Source organism: Porites lutea, chromosome 4 (genome assembly GCF_958299795.1).
Source record: "Porites lutea chromosome 4, jaPorLute2.1, whole genome shotgun sequence".
In the NCBI taxonomy this organism is placed as follows: Eukaryota; Metazoa; Cnidaria; class Anthozoa; order Scleractinia; family Poritidae; genus Porites; species Porites lutea.
The window spans coordinates 13,005,874-13,024,674 of NC_133204.1; the positions used below are offsets into that span (position 1 = coordinate 13,005,874).

The window sequence follows — 18,801 nt, forward strand, 5'->3', positions numbered from 1 at the left end:
TTAAGTTTTTAAGGAATTTAATTTAAGTTTATTTCTTGAAAAGGACTTGGCCTCTTATCTTAGCTTGACGCATGACTTACGTCTAATTACCGATCATGCTCATACGACCAAAGGAAAAACGGTTCACTTGTCAAATAGCGGTGTAAAAACGAACATTTTCAACTGAGAAGGTTGACGTCATCAACTCATTCCTGGAGCATCAGAAAATAAATGCTTGCAACGCCCCATAGATCAAAACTCAAAAAATTTATTTTTACCTACTGCACTCATTCCGAAACTACTCAAAAAACGTTTTCAACTGGATTTTTCCAGAACGAGTTTGTTTTTCCTACTTTGATTTATTTGAAATTAAGAAAGTAGGAACTGAAAAAAGGCTAACTTTGTTGGTTATGAACAACATAGTGGAGTTTGAGTCTAGCAGCATACTTGAGATCCAAAGTGACTTTTCGATTGATTTCTCCCAAGAATAATTGGAACTCATTATCAGTCACGTTTTATTAGATTTAGAAACACTCATTAAACTTCAATTTCTTTTGCAAACTTCCCTCAGGATTTATTCAGTATCACTGACTTTTTAAAATGAATTAAATTTAAATGAATTAAGTTCTTCTGACTACCTATGTATATGATTTAGATCTTCCATACTCATCGCGAAAGGAAAACCGCAAAAGCTTCACACTGCTTTTGGTTTACAACTTCCAGAACCCTTTGCAACATTGTTTGCCGCACAATACGCAAAAGGGTCTGCGTTTCCGTACACATTATCAGTAGGAGCGCTAGTACCAGACTCTAACGGCTGGAATTCCAGATGACTTGCAAATCGAGAGAAACGAAGAACTGTAGCCACCTCCGCAGATACAATCTTGGGGGTCTTCTGCAAAGTAAAAGATACAAAGGGATAGTTACCCCCGGGGGTGTTCTCTGTAATGGCCTATACGGGGAGGCTGCGCCCGAAGTGAGTACGGGGTATTCAGGTATATAAAAGGGTAGGAATTTCACTAGTTGGAGGTGATAAACTAGTATATGAAAGGGTAGTGAAATCTGCTCGATTTCGGTTTGTAAAAATGCCCAAAAGGGCTAACAGATGCATTTTATGGCTGGGAATAGTCCAGGAACCATTCTTTTTTTGTGATTTACTCATATTTAAGAGAGTGCATTTACCGCAGTTAAAAGGGATGTAGAGGTATGTGAAAGGTATACCCTTTGGTGATTATACAAAAGGGGTACCTTCCCTGTAAAAATCAGTATATAAAAGGGTATGGAGCTGGGCCTCGGGGTGGAACTCAGCACCCTCTCTCCGTGGCTACCCTATAAAGCTGGTGATTTACTCATCTTTTAATTGGTGTCGTGATTATCGGAAAAACGTCTTGTCTTTTTCTACAAGTTTAATCAAGCAAAAAAGGCGTCGCTGCTTAAGTGGGCAATCAACTAGTTTTCGTGTTTATTGTGTCAATGAGAGATAATGTCGATAGACTAAGTTGCCGTCGCATCAATGTAGAAATCGTGGAATTTTTTACACGCTATTTGCAACTCCCTCAATTGCTGCATTATTGAAATATTGTTTTCCTTCTCTGGCACGCAGGCCTCATGAAGAGCTGTTTCCAGAAAAAGAGGCGAAGGACATCCATCGTAAGTAACAATCTTGTAAACAAGTACTGTATTGCAAACTTACTGTAAAGGTAGTGTGAACGTCAAACTTGAATTCTTCTGGATTTCCATCACCAATGGAACCTGAAATCAAATAAAAGTTGAAATTTCTTTTTCTATAAAAACAAGCAAAACTCTAACCTCAAACGCGTCCCCAATCGATTTTCACCATTCCCCTTCTCTCGCGAAAAATAAACGCATCAACGCATGTCCCCCGGCCAAAATAAAGATTTCAGGCTTTGTAGATTAGCTGAGCGTATAAAAATCGCACGTTTGGTCTTCCACTGATAGAATATTGTTTGCTCAAAAAATGCCTCTGATGTTACGAAGAATGTAGTGTGGAAAACGAAATGACATTCAGGAGCATGGGTTAGATAGTTGACTCTCTTGCTTGTATATCTGGGAGAGCTTGACGGTATAAACTAACTACTTTTTGGGAAAAAAACGGTGGGGCTTTGAATGTACTAACGGTGTTTACTGGTCACCTTCATCTAACAGAAGTCACGAACAGTACTAGTGAGTCCCACTTAATACGGACCGGTTAACATTTCTTAGTGGAGCAAACTGGCGATAAATTGAAAGGTTTATTTAGAAATTCCTTGGTAAAATCCGACGAATGACTTTGAAAATTTTTCCAAATTAATAAGAAGTTCATGTGGATTTAATATTTAAAGTGCTTTCCTATATGTTGTCTTAAATTTTTGTTCGGCCAACTTACAGAAAACAGTGGCGGATCGAAACCTTCACTGAGATAAAGGGTGGTGGGGGAGTGCGGTCATCCAGACCCAGAGATAAGGGGGATGGGCTGGTCTTAAAAATTTTCTTTTCGGCCCTTTGGGCCTCAGTTTGGTCCAAAAGTAAGCCTGAAAAGTGCTTTGCAGGAATCAAAATATAGAACAAAAAAAGGTTCAAAGCAGGTCCCAATAGTTCAAAAGGTGGATAGCGTTATCCACTGGACAGCGATCTATCCGGAGGATGACATTATCCAACTTTTGAACAACTGGGGCAAGGATGTCTACTCACTCAAGCTGATCAGTTTACCTACGAATCCATGAATTAGGCTTTCAAAAAGACATTTCCAAAAATGTAAATTCAGAAAGGATAACTTAGCTTTGAATTTTCACGCCGCAAGAGCGGGAAATGGTGTTTAAAACTAGGAGCTTAATTTAGCAAGGAAGGACAATTTCACCTTTGTAAGTGACCGTGAAACCTGCATCTGTTGATTTGTTACCGGGAATTTTAAACAGACGATATGTAGCAGCTACAAACTTTGCATCACCTACGAAACAGCAAGACAAATATTAGTTAATGTTAGCATGTACCCCAGTGCCAGTAAATTCTTACTATTCCACTTCACGGCTGAATTGGCATGCGAGGGAAACATGAGTCGTATAACAAAGGTCAAGTTGATCCCCTAGTAGTTTACTGAGCACTTGAGACCTACAAATAAGCACAAGGGAGCCCCGGCCGTTAGGACGACCTCGCTGTTGGTACATGAAAGATGTCAACGGGGTATAGCGTTAGATTATGATACTAAGTATTTCTCAGCGTTTTAGTGATGACACCTTATAGCTGATGCCTCCATTGCAAAGAAAAAGAATGCCAAAACTAGACAGAAAAAATTTAAAAAGTTCGCAATCTCAGTGATCGCAAAGGCCCACAAGGCCTCCCCCTGCCAGAAGTGTCGATCTTGCTTTCGCTTGCTCGGTTTTGGCATACTTGAGAAAGACTCTGCATGAATCGACTAAGATTTTTGTTGAGCATTTGCTATTTTTTGCTAGGATACATGCAGTTTCGAACTTAGACCTTATAGCCTTGTGCTTGGTACAGCGGGCTCTGTTTAGACCATCGGTTTCAGTATAAACAAACGGATCCTTGCAATGGAAAATAATAGTCTGATAAGAGAAAACTAACCAGCCCAGAAGTTCGGGCTGTGCGACTTTAAAGCCTTGACGCGTTTCAGATAGAGATTTTTTTTCTCCCCCTCGATCAAGAAAAAGACAAAAGGAGCCTCTGCTCTCATGGTGACAAGGCCTACAATACCTACAAGTATAGCTGCAATCGGCGATATAAAATGTTGAAACATTTGTGATAAAACAATGTGGACCCTCGCTTCGTACCCAAGGAAAAGTTGGCTTGTTTGTTGTTTTCTACGAAGGCGACTTTAACAGCACTACACTGTACTTGTATTGTGAGATAATTAAACACGGAAAATGTCGTTAATGAAAAAGTCGCCCGATGTAAGGTAATCTGGATTCCGGAACCCCGCATACAATGCTTGTGGAATCCGGAATCTTGGGAGTTCAGGTCAAGCAATCCGGAATCTCGCTAACAATGGGAATTCAGAATCCAAGTTCCACTCACAAGGAATCCGGAATCCAGTACCTGAAATCCGGAATGCTAAGTGTGGAATCCAGAATCCAGATTGTCTTGGATTACTTTAATTACAATGGGGCGAAAAAAGTGTCTTATTCAGACCCCGATGTTATGTATAACCTATACCTTTACATTGCCAGTCAGATGTTAATCAAAACAGTGCAACTTTCTATACCTTATAAAAGATATTAAAAAAAAGTGGCTGTGCAGAATGTGAATTTGCACCCCTTATAAGCTACATTCTCACAGATAAGTAGTTTTGCGCACACAAATGGAACATAAGGGTGTGCTTTACAGACACGTTGTATGGCAGTAGTGAGATGGGGGGGGGGGGGGGGGGGGGCGGTTATACTAAACAATCACTACAACTACTTTGGTACCCGACCCCTAATAAACCTACCCAAAGATTTCTTAAGTTCCGGTTCAGCTTCAATAGGCCTGGATGTAACCAAGTAAGGTCCACTGAAGCCCACTTCTTTACACAATTCAATCAGTTCCTTCCAGTGTAAGGCTCCTGCAAAACCCTCACCTACACAAGGCCAAAATACACTATCTTATTGTATTGGTATTGCAACCCTGAACAGAACAAATTTTCATCTTCATCTAATACAGCTGTGGTGTAATTTTTCCAAATCATGATCAATGGCGACGTAGTTTACTACGTTATGCTCGAACTTGGGAGGTATTGACCAAGAAAAACCCCGTCGAGCCAAGTTAAGGTGTTCGGTCGATATCATTGATCATACTCTTCTCCTGAAGAAACTATATCCAGTTATGGTTCAAGTATTCAAGTACTGTCTGCTTACCCTTTAGTAAAGAAGCCCTTGATGGGGATTTTCGGCACGTAAAAACAAGCCGCTCGTATAATTTTGAACACTGTAGAAATATTCCATGAATTACTTTGTTAAATGAATTAGCTTAGGTATCGTTTTAAACCAGATCACATATAAACAGATTTTTTTAGCCTGTGAAAGACTAAATGGATTGTACCCAGTTATTTCAAGTATTTTCTAGTAATAAAATGAAACCTTACCCCACAATACTTTGTCTTCTTTTAGCGCTTCAGGAAGCTTTGTATCTGTGTACATATCACTGAAATAAACCTCACCGCCATTCTAGGACAAACGGCAGAATCAGATTTAGAAACAGAGTCAGAGCTTAGTCTGGTTGCAATGCATACTGGTCAAAACTGCGTCTCTATTTAATAGGCTTGATAAAGCACGATCTGGGAGCGTTTTTAACGGATTCTTAATAAAAGCGACTTAATTTTACCTTAAGAACTTTGTGAGCTTCCTTGAGGACAACTTTTTTGTCTGCAGTCAAGTTAACAACACAATTTGAACTAAAAAAGGCAAAAGTAAAAAGATCTCAGTGTGCATTGTTACGCGTTTTTCTTTGCGAAGGGCGCGCCAATCGGCACCTGCAAGGAGTAACAAAGACCAGTTTTCTGTGCCTTACATGATAATATCAATAGAGTTCTCCTGTATGCCTATATCAGACAGACGTTCCATTTCCCCAAGTTTGAAGTCAGTGTTAGGCTTTGAATATCCAAATTTTTCTGTATGGTATTCTACATACTTGTTAGCAACGTCCACCTGTAGCACGTTAAGAAAATGAAGTTAGATCAATAAACAACATTCATGTAATAGTTACTTTTCGTAGGGGAATTTCTTTTAAAAATTTATTGTTTATTTGGGATGTCTGGTAAGTACGGTCAGGTGGCCGAGTTCTATTTTTATTTGCGACACTTTTTTTTAAATTCGCGACTCTTTTTTTTTCTTTATTGACCACTTCGTTTTAACTTTAGCGATTTCGGTTTTTACTCACGACTTCATTATTCATTCGTGACCTCTCTTTTATCCAAATCGTACGGTGGCCCACAACGGCAATACACAAATATATATTATATTACTGCATTCTTAATCTTAGTACACAAACATATCCATTGGCTGTGCGAGTATATTTACCAGTACAATGAAGTATACACCAGTCCAACAAAATGTATCCCAGTACAGAAATGTTAATTTCAGTACAAAAATAGAAACTCCAGTACGGAAAGATATCTCCAATTCTTAGTGCACAAATAACAGCTCCAGTAAAAAAATATCAGTCTCTCAGTACAAAAACACAAGTTCCAGGACAAACATATTCATCGGTTGTGCGACTATATTCTTCAGTACAGTAACATTCATGTATACAACAGTACAACAATATTTATCCCAGTACAAAAATATAAATCTCAGTACAAAAATAGAAGTTGCGGTACAAAAAATGAAAAAAAAAAAAAACGGAAAGAAAAATATAAGAACAGTACAACAATGTGTATCCCAGTAAAGAAATATAAATTTCAATACAAAAATAAAAGTTTCGGTACAGAAAAATAATAAATGAATACGCAATTTCTGACGGTTACTCTATGATGAAATTGGTAGGACATCCAATAACCTGGCTTTTCGATCATTGTACCTATCAATTCGAAATCTCTCGTTTTCTCGCGAAGGCTTAGGTTGATTTCTGGTGTATACATGCTTGAGATATTAAAAAAACACGCGAGATGGATACAACGTTAAAGTAAGCTTGAATTATCATAAATGCGGTATCGGTATTTCATCGATTTTCGACACGAAATTTCGGTATTTGCCAATTTTTCTTGATGGCATTGCGGTATTGGGTACCCCCCAATGTACCCCTCATAGGTGTATGGTGATTTATAGAGGTGTATGGTGATGAAAAGAGGTATATGGTGAAGTATAGAGGTGCATGGTGTTATAAATGGGTGTATGTTTAGAGGTATTTGGTGAGGTGTAGGGGTGCATGGTGTTGGATGGTGATGCATGGGGTTGTATAGAGGTGTATGGTTGTGTTTAGTGCTGTATAGTCGAGATAATTTATAATAATGAAGTATATAAGGTTTGTTTAGGTACACTATAATAAGCATATATATTTAGGTACATAGTAATGATCATATATAAAGTACCTACCGACTTTTTCCAAATTTTTTAAAAAATATTTTTCTGACCGAAACTTTTATTTTTGTTTTGAAATTTATATTTCTGTACTGGGATATACATTGTTGTTCTGTTGTTATATTTTTCTACCATTTTTTTAAAAATTGTTTTGTACCGCAACTTTTACTTTTGTACTGAGATTTATATTTTTGTACTGGGATAAATATTGTTGTACTGTTGTATACATGAATTTTACTGTACTGAAGAATATAGTTGCACAACCGATGAATATGTTTGTTCTGGAACTTATGTTTTTGTACTGAGAGACTGATATTTATTTTTACTGGAGCTGTTATTTGTGTACTAAGAATTGGAGATATCTTTCCGTATTGGAGTTTCTATTTTTGTACTGAAATTAACATTTCTGTACTGGGATACATATTGTTGTACTGGTGTATATTTTATTGCACTGGTAAATATGCTTGCACAGACAATGAACATGTTTGTGTACTAAGATATAGAATGCAGTAATATAATATATATTTGTGTATTGCCGTTGTGGGCCACCGTAATTTTATCATATAATTTTCTTATCTTTACCTTCTTTTATACAGACAATTATTCATGCTATTTTTGCTGCAACTTTGTATCGATTCCTTTTTTTGTATTTTTAAAATTATTTATGCAGCGTGTTACTGTAAGAGTCATTTGCCTCAAATACTTATCTACCAAGGAGGGGATTTTGTTAACGTGAGCAGAAAATCCCCGATAAGTCACATCAAAATTCGAGCTGGCTCGATTCGGGGCGATAAACTGAATAAATCGCTTTGAAATCGACCCAAAAAGCTAATATATATGGAAAAGAACACAGCAAAATTCACCCCAAAAAAGTAATGTGTAAAAAGGAAAAATATCAATTAAACACCGACCTGTTCCTTTGTCATATCAACTCCAGTCACGTGACCATTTTCACCAACAAGTTTACTGAGAACAAAACAGTCCTGTCCCGATCCACTTCCGAGGTCCAGAATTGTCTTGCCCTCAATCGCTTCTGGGGCCACTAAACCACATCCGAAAAACCTGAAATTGACGCCAAACTAAAGTTGACCCATAACCGAAGACAGCAAGGGAAAGATTTTCCTCTGTATCTTATTTTTTTAATTTGTAGTTTTTGCGTCATGAATTTCAACGCCGGAGTATATTTACGTAAGTCTGTGCGGGTTTTTAGTGTTACCGCTCAGGGCTGGGACTCATAAAAAGCCTCTGAGCCAAGCTAAAGATTCTTTTTTAATACTGACCTGTTATTTAGAAACACGACATAGCTAGAGATACGTACATCAGTTCATTAGTTCTTGTAACGAGCAAAGTTATCTTAAGATTGAAGAAAACTTCCAAATACTATTATCATTCAAATTATTTCCTCTGAAGTTTTGATTGGTGTACAAGTCATTTCGTCATTGCAGATATCTGCCTCGACAATCTCGTCCCCAGAGCCTTCGTTACCCTTATCTAGCGGAATGGGCAACGAACGCTTAACCCGAGTCACTGGTTCCGGTTTGTTTGTGCTTGCTGTAGTTGTTCACCATATTCTGGCCTTTCCAAACCTCTCTTCCAGAGCCTGCGTTACAATTATTCAGTTGAGTGATCTCTAGTGCTGGACTAAAGGATCGCAGCCTCTGAGAACGTGATTGCTGCCTACATACAATGATTTACCCATGCGCAATAGCCGCCTTGACTACCAAGTTAAGGGAGCTCGAGCAACAAGACCGCGACGGCAACGAAAACGTCATTTAAAAGGGAATTCGCATTAGTTCGTTTTTTTGAATTTCCCAACTTTCTTAATCTCTTAGAGATGAATTCATAGTGGCTACGTCAAGTTACGAATCCGAGAGAAAAAAAATTCGTGCCCATGGTGCTTTTATGTCCCCCATAAAACGTACTGGTGCAGTAATGGCAAAGGAATGTACAAAAAGTGTGACGAAAGTGCAAAGTTGTCGCTTCTCAACTTTCTTGTCGCCGATACCAGTGTGCTTGCTTAGGTTCCCTAACAAATTTATGAAAACTAAGAGGGTCTCAATGGGATTAATCGATAGGCGTAAAACAGCCAAAAATTAGCCGGTCGGTAGCCGTAAAATTTAATTTATCGCGTTCGTCAGAACGCATCCCAATCTTGGTGTTCCTGTGGAACAAAGCCACAAATTTTCGAGGTATCGCGGGCGACTGCCGATTAGCCGCCCCCACTGATTTTATCAGGGGCATCTCGGCAGGGAAACTGGACTCCTCTCGACTCGATGTCGGTTTCCTTAAGTGACGAACGCGGATAGGTAATCAATGACTACCTTAGTTTTAACCGTTAGCCGTAAGTTAACCGTAAAAAAATTTTGTTCCCTTTAATCTTTAATAAGTATCCTCGTAAAACAGTGATAATTATACTAGGAGTTTAAAAGCAAAAATTAAATAAATAAGTAAATAAATAAATGAACATGTATACATACATACATACATACATACACACATACATACATACACACATACATACGTACATACACACATACATACATACATACATACATACATACATACATACATGTATGAACTAGCAATAAAGTGGCCTTATAAAATGAATATGAATAAATTTAAAAAAGCAATATAAAAACACAATCTAAAATAGTATCCTTCATGCTAGAGATAATGGCTTTAAGTTCATTTATTAAGTCAGGAATTATAGGTAAGGGTACACTTAATAGTTAACAATTAATGAATGAGGCTGAGTATCTTGTGAAGACTTATGGAGATCGAGGAGGGTGTTATCGAGGGGGATAACACCCTCCGAGATCTCCATAATTCTTCATATGATACGAAAGCCGAATTCAATAATTGTTTTATTATTCAGTCGAAATAATTCCTAGTTTAAAAACATGGCTAAAACATGCTTACCTCCATCGATCCATCGTTGTTAAGTTTATCTTCGATAGTGCACGTTTAGGGTTGTCCAGCTACGCAAATATTCTCCAAATAGCAGATGTCGCCCTTCGAGTTGTCTTCTTGCTGTTCTTGCCATGTTTTTAGTTATTTTTTCGCCTAGTTCTTACTCTTGAAACGAGTGAAATGTCAGCCATTTTTCAATTTCACAACCAAAACAACTCAACCTCGTCCCCAGGTCTTCTCGGTTAACGGTACCTTAACCTGCACTAACGCTGCATTTTTGACGTCATTTTCTCGTTAAACACAAAATTCTTCCAAATTTGGTCATCAGAAACTGGTTATGGTAGATTATGCGTGTGCTTTTAGCCAATCAGAATCGGGCAAATATTTTGAATGAATAATAAGTATCTTTAAGTGTGGGAAGATGGTGAAATCATAGTGCACAATTAAGAGATAATGAAGCTCTAGTTGTATTGCCAGATACATCAGGTAGTAGGGAAATACCAACAAGCCCTTTATAAATCTTGAAAAACATGAACACTCGGTTGATCAATCTACGATTCTCCAAAGAGTCCCATACCAGTGCTTTAATCATTGGAGAGACGTGGATGAAACGGGAATAATCGTTATAGACAAATCTGGCCGCTCCGAGCTGGCCCATCTCTATCTTACTGATGTTACACTGTGCATAAGGGTTCCATACAGTACAGGCATACTCCAGTTTAATTGGGGCGTACAAGAGTAACATAGGCTGTATTCTTGATCTCCGGAGTACAACGAACCAGATATGATTCGTCTAAGAAGATCAAGGCTTAGACCAAACGTGGAACTTTTCATGAGACGCACCAAACTCTAATTTGGGTCGACCTAAATTAAGTTAACATCGTCTGTTAGGTCAGACGGCGAACTTGGGACGCGTTGAACCAATCAACTAAATCAGATCAGTAATAAATTTTCTCCCGAATAAGGCTAAATATACATTAATTTATTAGTTTAGTTAGTCGCATGTGAAGGCCGACGTTTGTTCCGGAGATGATCTTCAGACGTTTTATTTGCCTGAGGCATACGGATAGAACGTGTTGGGCGATCCAAACCCATTCAGATGAACTTAACTGAGGCAGATCTCGAACTTTTCATGAAATTATAAGTTTCGTTCGTCTCATGAAAAGTTCAACGTTTGGCCTAGGCCCAAGAGTTGAATTCGCCTTCTTACAATTAGTGTCATAATGTTCATTCCAGGACAAATCGTCGACAATAGATATATCCCATGCAGGTAAGTTGCAGACGAGACTCTTGAGATAACTTTAAAGCTATGATCCAAAGTATAGTTAAAGTTGAAAGGACTGAATTCTCCTGCGAGCTATCCCTAAATGATAACACTAGAGGTAAGTCTTCGACCATAGGGTAAGATGATGAAGATCTTGGTGGAGAACATGACAGCCAGAGTCTAGCCCGCGAAAAAGGGAAAAAAAGGAAGGGGTATTATGACAGTCCAGCTGGTATACTAGATCTGGAACTACCCCTGCTGCTTGATTCAGATGGTGAAAGCGAGCGGCTTTACATTGAAGGATTTTAGTCAATTTAACGGGCATATTAGAACATGACTCGTGCAAGTAAATATAACGATGTATGCCGTAGGTTACTTGTCAGCCTTGTTTTGAATCCTCGAACGTTTTTTTTTATTACAAAAAATACAGGTTTAATAATAGTTAACTCCTTGAAACAAAAGAAATTAACTTTTAACTTTTTTGTAAACCGTAACTGAAAAAAATTAACCGACAGCCGTAAGAGAGTCAAAACTTTAGGCGATAACCGTAAAAGCCACCAACAGATTAAGACCCTCAATTAAAGGGACAGGTTCACGGTTCAGCGCATGCTCATTTATCAAAATGTTGTTTTTCTGTGGAGACACGCTGTATCGTCTATGCGAGCAACATGATCATGTCATAATGTTGTCAAAGAACCAATCAGCACACTCCCCTGGCAGTCACTTGCACTTGATCAACTTAAATATTTGCAAATAGCTGTAAATTAATCAACTATGGAATAAAACCTTCGGGCCACCAATAAATTCAACGTTGGTAGTGTTTGCATAATACACTAATTTTTTCTGCTATTTTAGTACTCCTCCATCCTACTTTAGGTTACTCTGAAATACACTTCTACTTTGAAATACACTCTTGAGATCGCTGAGATACATTTGGGTGGGATTATTAACCGATAGAGTTAGTAATAAGATGGGAAAAAAAAGTAATTTAATTAATGAGCGTGCGCCTAGCCGTGAGCCTGTCCCTTTAACGACGAGCTGAAACAGTCATATAAACAGTCAACAGGCATAACATTACAACAGAACAAAAGAAAGAAGGAAGAAAAGATAGAATTTGATGTAATTGCTTTATGTGTTTAGTTATGGCGTTGACTAGAGAGAAAACAGTTTTGTATTTTTCGTGTGGTGCGTATATATTGTGTAGAAGTTATGTATAGTTTATCTGAAATGTTTTCGAATAAGTTAAGCATATTTACTAGATCAGTTCTGTGTTGAACTTTGTTCTCAGTTTCGATATTGATTCAAGGGAAAAGAAAACAGTGTAGGCAAACAAAGGTAATAGGGATATCGTGGGCCGGATCTAAGGTTAGACATCAATAACATTTAACTTTAAACGCTGGGTTTCAGATTTGATGGGCAGAATCAGCAACTGCGCGATCAGATCTAACTAGAGCGTATAATAATCCACTCTACGCATTATTAGAGAGTTTAAGCTTCACGTGTACCGCAAACGGCAAACATCAGATTTAAATTGAAAATTTCTCAAAATAGAAAATGACCAGATAAAAACGATTCAGAACAATTCTTATGGATAAAAAATTGGGTGAAACTACTAATTTATGTGTAGAAATAATAAACAGTAAACGACAAGTAAAGTGGAAACTGGGTCACGTGGTACAAATTCGCGTTTGCCGTTTGACCTCTCTACTAACGAGAAGTTTGTTTGGCTTGCTAACACGAATTTCCTCCGCACTGTATCGAGTAAGAAAGATAAACCAATCAGAAACATATACAGGCCCTTACTTGCTAGATACCTCCTCGTGGATGAGTTTCAGTGCATCCTTCACGGCGGAAGACATTTTCTTGGCTTCGATTTTGCAAGCATTTGTCTGAAGATCATCTGAAGTCTGAAGCGTTTTGCCATAGTAGTCTTTCACACTTTCCTTTATATGATCGGCGTTTTCGGAGCTCATTTTTGGGTGGATGATTGCCTTGACAAACCTCTGCAAATTGACGTTGACAGACTAATGAATGCACCCTTTCGATTCTTCACACCAAACTGATGACGTACTTAAAGACAGAAAGCCCCTTGCCAGTAGGCAGTCACTTGTGACTGGGCATTACATTCAAGGCAAATTATTCCCACTCAGTGGTGCATGGATCACTCAGTAACTGACGCACGGACGTACGACTAGTTACCGATCATAAGATCATAGGATTGGCAATCTTATAAAAGACAGCGTTCAGAAGAGATCCGCGAACACGATGTTGAGTCAATTAGCACTTCATTTTCCAGTTAAGCGAGGTCAAGCCTACTCCTAGAGATTTTATAAATGACTTCACTATTTGAAAATCAAATTCCTCGTTGCTTATATCAGATTCACTTCTTCACTCTTGCATACGCAATGAACGTGAATTCAACCGTACGCAAAGTGGTGAAAATTTATTTCACCTCACCTTTCTTTTTACACTTGACACAAATGCCTTTTATCCGTTAAAGCTGTGGACGATTCTTCAATCTGAACGAATATAGAGATATTGTGGTCCAAACTCCACTGCTCATTATGCATGGATCGAAAGACTGTAGATTTAAATTTGATACCAGTAGTGGCAACGACTGACGGGAACGTGTGTTAACGACGGAAAAGCGCGCGGAAAGGACTAACTGCGACTTCCGGCGTCCAATTTGCCCCTCTGCCATTAGTCCAGCCAGTTGTTTGAATTGCGCGCGCCATCGTCAACTGACGTTCCCGTTCTGTTGCTAACGTAAAACGAAAGTGTTCAAGAAAGTTGACGCCACCACCACATCAGGGAGCCTATGCAACGACGACGACGACGACGGCAATGAGAACGTCAAAATACAATTGGTTTTATGAGCAAAACAAGAGCTTTGCAGGTGCATCGCGCTTTTAGTACATTTCTTTGACGTCCACTGCACGACTACTACGAAACCTCCTGATTCGACGTTTGATGAAGGACGTGGACATACGACAACAAATCAGTTTCCTATCTCTTTTAGGACGTGGATAACGTCCTTAAGAATTCAACTTCAGGAAAAGTCGCCTACATTTGACAAATTGAGCGGGTCCAAATAGAAGCGTTAAAGTTTTAAAGAACGCACTGTCGTCGTGGTCGTCGTTGCTTAAGCACCCTATGCAAAAACGAGATAAAACGCTATTATTACTCCCCTCCCTCACTCCAAAAAAAATTGTATGCGCGGAAAGTCTAGCAAACACACTACTTTAATTTGGGTACAATAGATTGTTTTTGTCGCTCTCTTTAATTCTGTATTCCAGTAAAAAATTACAATACTTATTAGATTCAAAACAATTCAACGCTTAACATAGTGTCTCTGTAAAAAAAGCATTTACAAACTTATCACATCATATAAATAAAACGACTCTTATTATTGCGTTATTTTTTTCCTTTTTTCGGTCAGATGGAACTTAATTACAAGCTTTTTATTTTGCCATTCTTTTAACAAGCTTCTTTAAAATTGTAGCGATAGGGCGTTGCGATGTATATATAAATTACTGAGTAGAACTTATCTAAAATCAGAGCTTTGAGTTAAAGGTCTTGACAAACTTAGCGCGGATTGGGTCTGATTACATACCAAATCTCACCTCGTCCCTAGTCCAGTTTGCGCTATTTGAGTAAGCGGAGGAGGTTCGGAACCGACTGGGCGAATTCTCCTGGCACCTTACCCGACAAGCATGACAGGTGACGTCAGATTCGGAACACATCCGCCCAGGACGACTAGAAACGAGACTACAAAACTACAAAGTTGGTTTGAGTTCATTTGATCAGAATAAACTAACGAAAAGTTAAAAAATGCAGCACTCTAACACGTTACTTCATCTCTCAACTACGAGAAGCCTCTCATCAGAGAATTCAAATTAACTTTCCACCATCTCCGAAAAAAGAGAGCAACCAACTAAGAAGGGATTATAAGCGAAAATATACAAATCTTACGAGAAGAACGGGAAGCTCTGGACACTAGGGGCATTTGAGTTGCCTGTCACTGATTGGCTAGAAAAAAAATTTCCTGTCCAATCAGAAGTGACATTAGAAGCTGGAACTTCCAGGGTTTTGGGGGCCTGGGATTCAGCCCATAGATATTTCGTCTCAAAAAGCTGCCGCGTCTCTAAAAACGACTTTAACGTGAAGTTAGATTCAAGACCTACGCAAAGTAATTACACAACCTAAAACCAACACATTTCGATCGGTGTCACTAATCTTTACAGCCACTTTCCCCTTCTTATACATGTCACGTTTCTAGACTGGTAGGTTGGTTAGATTTACTCAGATATTTCAACAGACTATTTAACACTAAATAAAAAAATTGTCTTTGCTTTTAAATCACAAATTTTTAGGGATGTTAGTTCTTTCAGTAAAACATCGATCAAATTATTAATAAAGGTTTTACCTGTAATCTATTTATACAACATTTTCAATTTACGAAATATATGTTATAACTAACGACACTGTCTTTCATAGCTGATGACTATTCACACAACACAAGAATCACTCAAAGGAAGAAGAACAGGTATCAGTTTGGCCGTCACGCAATATTCCCTTCTTGTAGATACTGTACACAATAAATAATACATCTCGTTTCGTAATCCTGAAGTAAAACAGGGGCTTACCTGCTTGATTCTTGATTTGTTATTGATCGTTATTAGTAAGACACCAATTCCCCAAACTCGTTCCCAGGATTCTATCCTGCTCGTCCCTTCGGAGAGAAAGAGAGAGAAACCCTGGAAACGAGGATGCCGTTTCCCAACTTGATTGGCAAATGGGATGTGCAGCGTTATAACGTTATCGTGGCAGCGCAGGCAAAAGCTTCGTAATTACTTTGCAAGCTGCCGCGGTATTCCGCTGGTTCTTAGTAGAGACCTGTAGATTCGAGGACGAGAACGACTACGAGTACAAGATTTGACTTAAGTTTTTTCGCGTAACAGAAACCCCGGAAATCTTCATTGTAATTATTTTCAGCTAAAAAAGTGTGTACTGTTATCTTTATTGAAGGAGGTTAAGCCCTCTCCCTTTAGCAAAATGATAAAAATTATTTAAAAATTTAATAACTACGGTTTCCGCCACTAAGACATTCTCGCTAAAACTCGTAGTAGAATGATGACGGCTATCACGTTTTCCCGCCAAAATGACGCTAGTTCACGCGCGACAAATACTTAAGTAATGAGAAAATCTCGTCTTAGAATCTAAAGCTCTCTAATGTAATTTAATTACACCAGCATATATAAAATTACTTTAATTACTATTACCTAATTTCATTTATTTACAGTACCTAAGTACTCCGACCCGAATGCAGAGAGCCGTAAGGTTCAAATAAGAAAGCCAAAACTCTAGCTTGGAATGTATACCAGTCGTGTCCCTTAAGCGAGAGACAATACTTTGCTGATCTGAAATTCCGGAAACTTTCCAGATGGGATGGAAACTTCCAAGGTTCCATACTAACACATGGTCCTCGTTTTGCGCTACAAACTTGTAATCTTGACAGACCTCGCGCAGTGTACAGAAAGCCAGCAAAATGGATGTTGCGAGCCAACAAATTTGAGAACCGATGTAAATGGAAAGACTGGAATAACCCATAAGATCGTGCATGTTTTCCTGGATATTCTCAGGCAAAGCCTACGTTTTATTTGCAATTTCAATCGCAGCAGTTGAACCAGACGTTTTGGCTAAATGGAGAGTGCTCCGGGTTTGCGTCTGGTTATGTCTGGTCGAAGAACACGTTTTCCCGATGCACTATTAACTTGCAGTGATGTAGGAATTTCTTGTGACAGTCGATTATACACAGGTTCCAGTACACCTTTTGCGGGTTCTTATACGCGTAGCTCTTCCTGCGGGCGTGGTCCCTGGAGCGTCTCCATGGGTCCCTAACACGCTCGCGAAACAAATACCACTCTGGCCGACGGGGGTGAAGCCATCATCGTCCGCAGGCAATTGCATAAGAACCGTAAGGACAGACGCTTTGCCATTTTCAAGGGTTTCTACAGCGATATTTCCTGCTGATGACTGAAAGCAACAAAAAGGTCACATTATTATTGAGATCGCATTTTCACGAGGCTGATTTAAATCCGTCTGTGTGGCGGATGTTTGTTACTTGGTGTCTCTTCTTAGGGACAGCGTCTCAAAAGCCCCGAAAACGTTTCTAATGGTGCGGAGCTAGAATCCTAGTCATATAATCGACGAACTCTTGGTCTAGATTTAAAACCACAAGCCTGGCCAATATATTTTTTATCAACTTTGAATACCAGTACTAAGCTTTCTAAACTAACAAAATCTGAATCTCAAATTCAAAAGCACAAAAGAGCTTTTCGCAATTGACAAGTAACCAAGGTTCTTAATTTTCTCCTACCTACGAGTCAACATTTCTGACTTCCAAAAATTCCCAACTCATCCTGCCGCAAGCTGTCCGCAATTTAATTCGTAGATTTACCAGTAGTATTCCTCAGTCTCCCAGTTTAAATTTAATTAAATTTAAACCAATCGTCTTGGAAATTCCTTAGAAAACAGACTACATGTACTATATTGAGGTTCCTCAAATACTTTCTAATCACAAGCAGGTAATACTTTATATAATTCAGTCTAGTTCATAATTCGCATTTTAATTCCTGCACTCTTAATCTTAATCTGCCACTAATATCATGTTGTCACCTTTTAGCCTTTCGTACATACTAAGTTAGATGACTACGACTCTACAGGTCAGCTTCTGTAATGTTATGTTATCTTATATTTCTTTACTTAAATAAATTGACTTTCCCCTGCCTCAAATAGCTTTTCAGTTATATTAACAGTTGTCAGGGAAAATGTTTGTGTACTACCGAGTGTACTCCAAATTGAGTTTCGTTGTTGTTGTTGTTGTTGTTGTTGTTTTAGTGTACAGTAAGCCCTAGTACTGCCCCAGTACCCTACCTTTTGATGACTGTGACTCAGTAGAAAGGGTACTTTGGCAAACGGACGACTCGCCATCTTCTGCCTCTCTTCACGTCGTTGCTATGAAAGAAGTGGAAAAAGAATGAGGTTTTAAAACAAAAAAAAAATAAATAAATAAAACCAAACCAAACCAAACAAAAGAAACTCGTAAGGCATAGAGAGGATCAGCAATGGAGTATGACCAATTATCAAATGAAAATCAGAAAATTGTTGAAAACGCACACCTGACATATTCTTAGCGTTAAACTGATAAATACCTTCCGGCGTTTACCTTCCTTTAATCATTCAGCTCCATACTTTATACAGTTTATTTCACAATAAATACTTAACAAATGTTTATGTTTCAATTCCCACCAAAAAATTGCAAGGCTAATCGAGTAAGGTGGATGAAACTAAATGACAAAAACGAAAACGCAAGTAAGTCATTTGTAAATCCCAAAGGTGGCGAAAGCAACTCACCCGGTTTAAGATAAAGTTAACGTAACGATTCCTGACTTTCCACACGACACCAGCAACAACAAGCAGTGACAGGAAACAGCTGTATTAAACACAAAAATGAAAAACGTACTTGCAGCTTTGCCAGAGAATTTTTCACAAGTATTATGTCCTAACTTAGTATGAGCGTTGTTGGAAGCGCTGTGAAGTTCTCAAAACAAGTTGCTTATTTAGTTAACGCCTGGT

At 38.5% G+C, this 18,801-nt stretch overlaps 2 protein-coding genes across 2 annotated transcripts in view; both read right to left on the bottom strand.

The window, feature by feature from the left end:
* Positions 1–598: 598 nt before the first annotated feature.
* Positions 599–15,163, bottom strand: LOC140935999 (arsenite methyltransferase-like). The gene is made up of 10 exons (XM_073385579.1): positions 13,621–15,163; positions 12,967–13,166; positions 7,901–8,051; positions 5,482–5,618; positions 5,296–5,365; positions 5,057–5,138; positions 4,424–4,552; positions 2,837–2,926; positions 1,673–1,731; positions 599–874 (listed from the first exon to the last, which is right to left on the bottom strand). Exons 2-10 carry the CDS (start codon positions 13,134–13,136, stop codon positions 674–676), a joined length of 1,089 nt encoding a protein of 362 aa, XP_073241680.1. The 5' UTR covers positions 13,137–13,166; positions 13,621–15,163; the 3' UTR covers positions 599–673.
* Positions 15,164–16,417: 1,254 nt separating this feature from the next.
* The window catches only part of LOC140935998 (attractin-like protein 1), a 32,867-nt gene continuing 30,483 nt past the window's right edge, over positions 16,418–18,801 (bottom strand). Inside the window, exons 24-26 of the mRNA XM_073385578.1 lie at positions 18,580–18,658; positions 18,100–18,180; positions 16,418–17,199 (exon numbers count right to left, since the gene is read on the bottom strand). Of these exons, the coding sequence (XP_073241679.1) occupies positions 16,972–17,199; positions 18,100–18,180; positions 18,580–18,658 (388 nt within the window). The 3' untranslated portion in view covers positions 16,418–16,971. The remainder of the gene's footprint in view (positions 17,200–18,099; positions 18,181–18,579; positions 18,659–18,801) is intronic.

What these genes read in the sequence shown, in the direction of transcription:
- LOC140935999 (XM_073385579.1), bottom strand. Translation starts at nt 13,136, where the DNA reads ATGAGCTCCGAAAACGCCGATCATATAAAGGAAAGTGTGAAAGACTAC. An exon ending in AGAAGACAAAGTATTGTGGG is followed by an intron (nt 4,553 to 5,056) that starts GTAAGGTTTCAT and finishes GGCCTTGTGTAG; the next exon opens with GTGAGGGTTTTGCAGGAGCC. An exon ending in GGAACTTAAGAAATCTTTGG is followed by an intron (nt 2,927 to 4,423) that starts GTAGGTTTATTA and finishes GCTGTTTCGTAG; the next exon opens with GTGATGCAAAGTTTGTAGCT.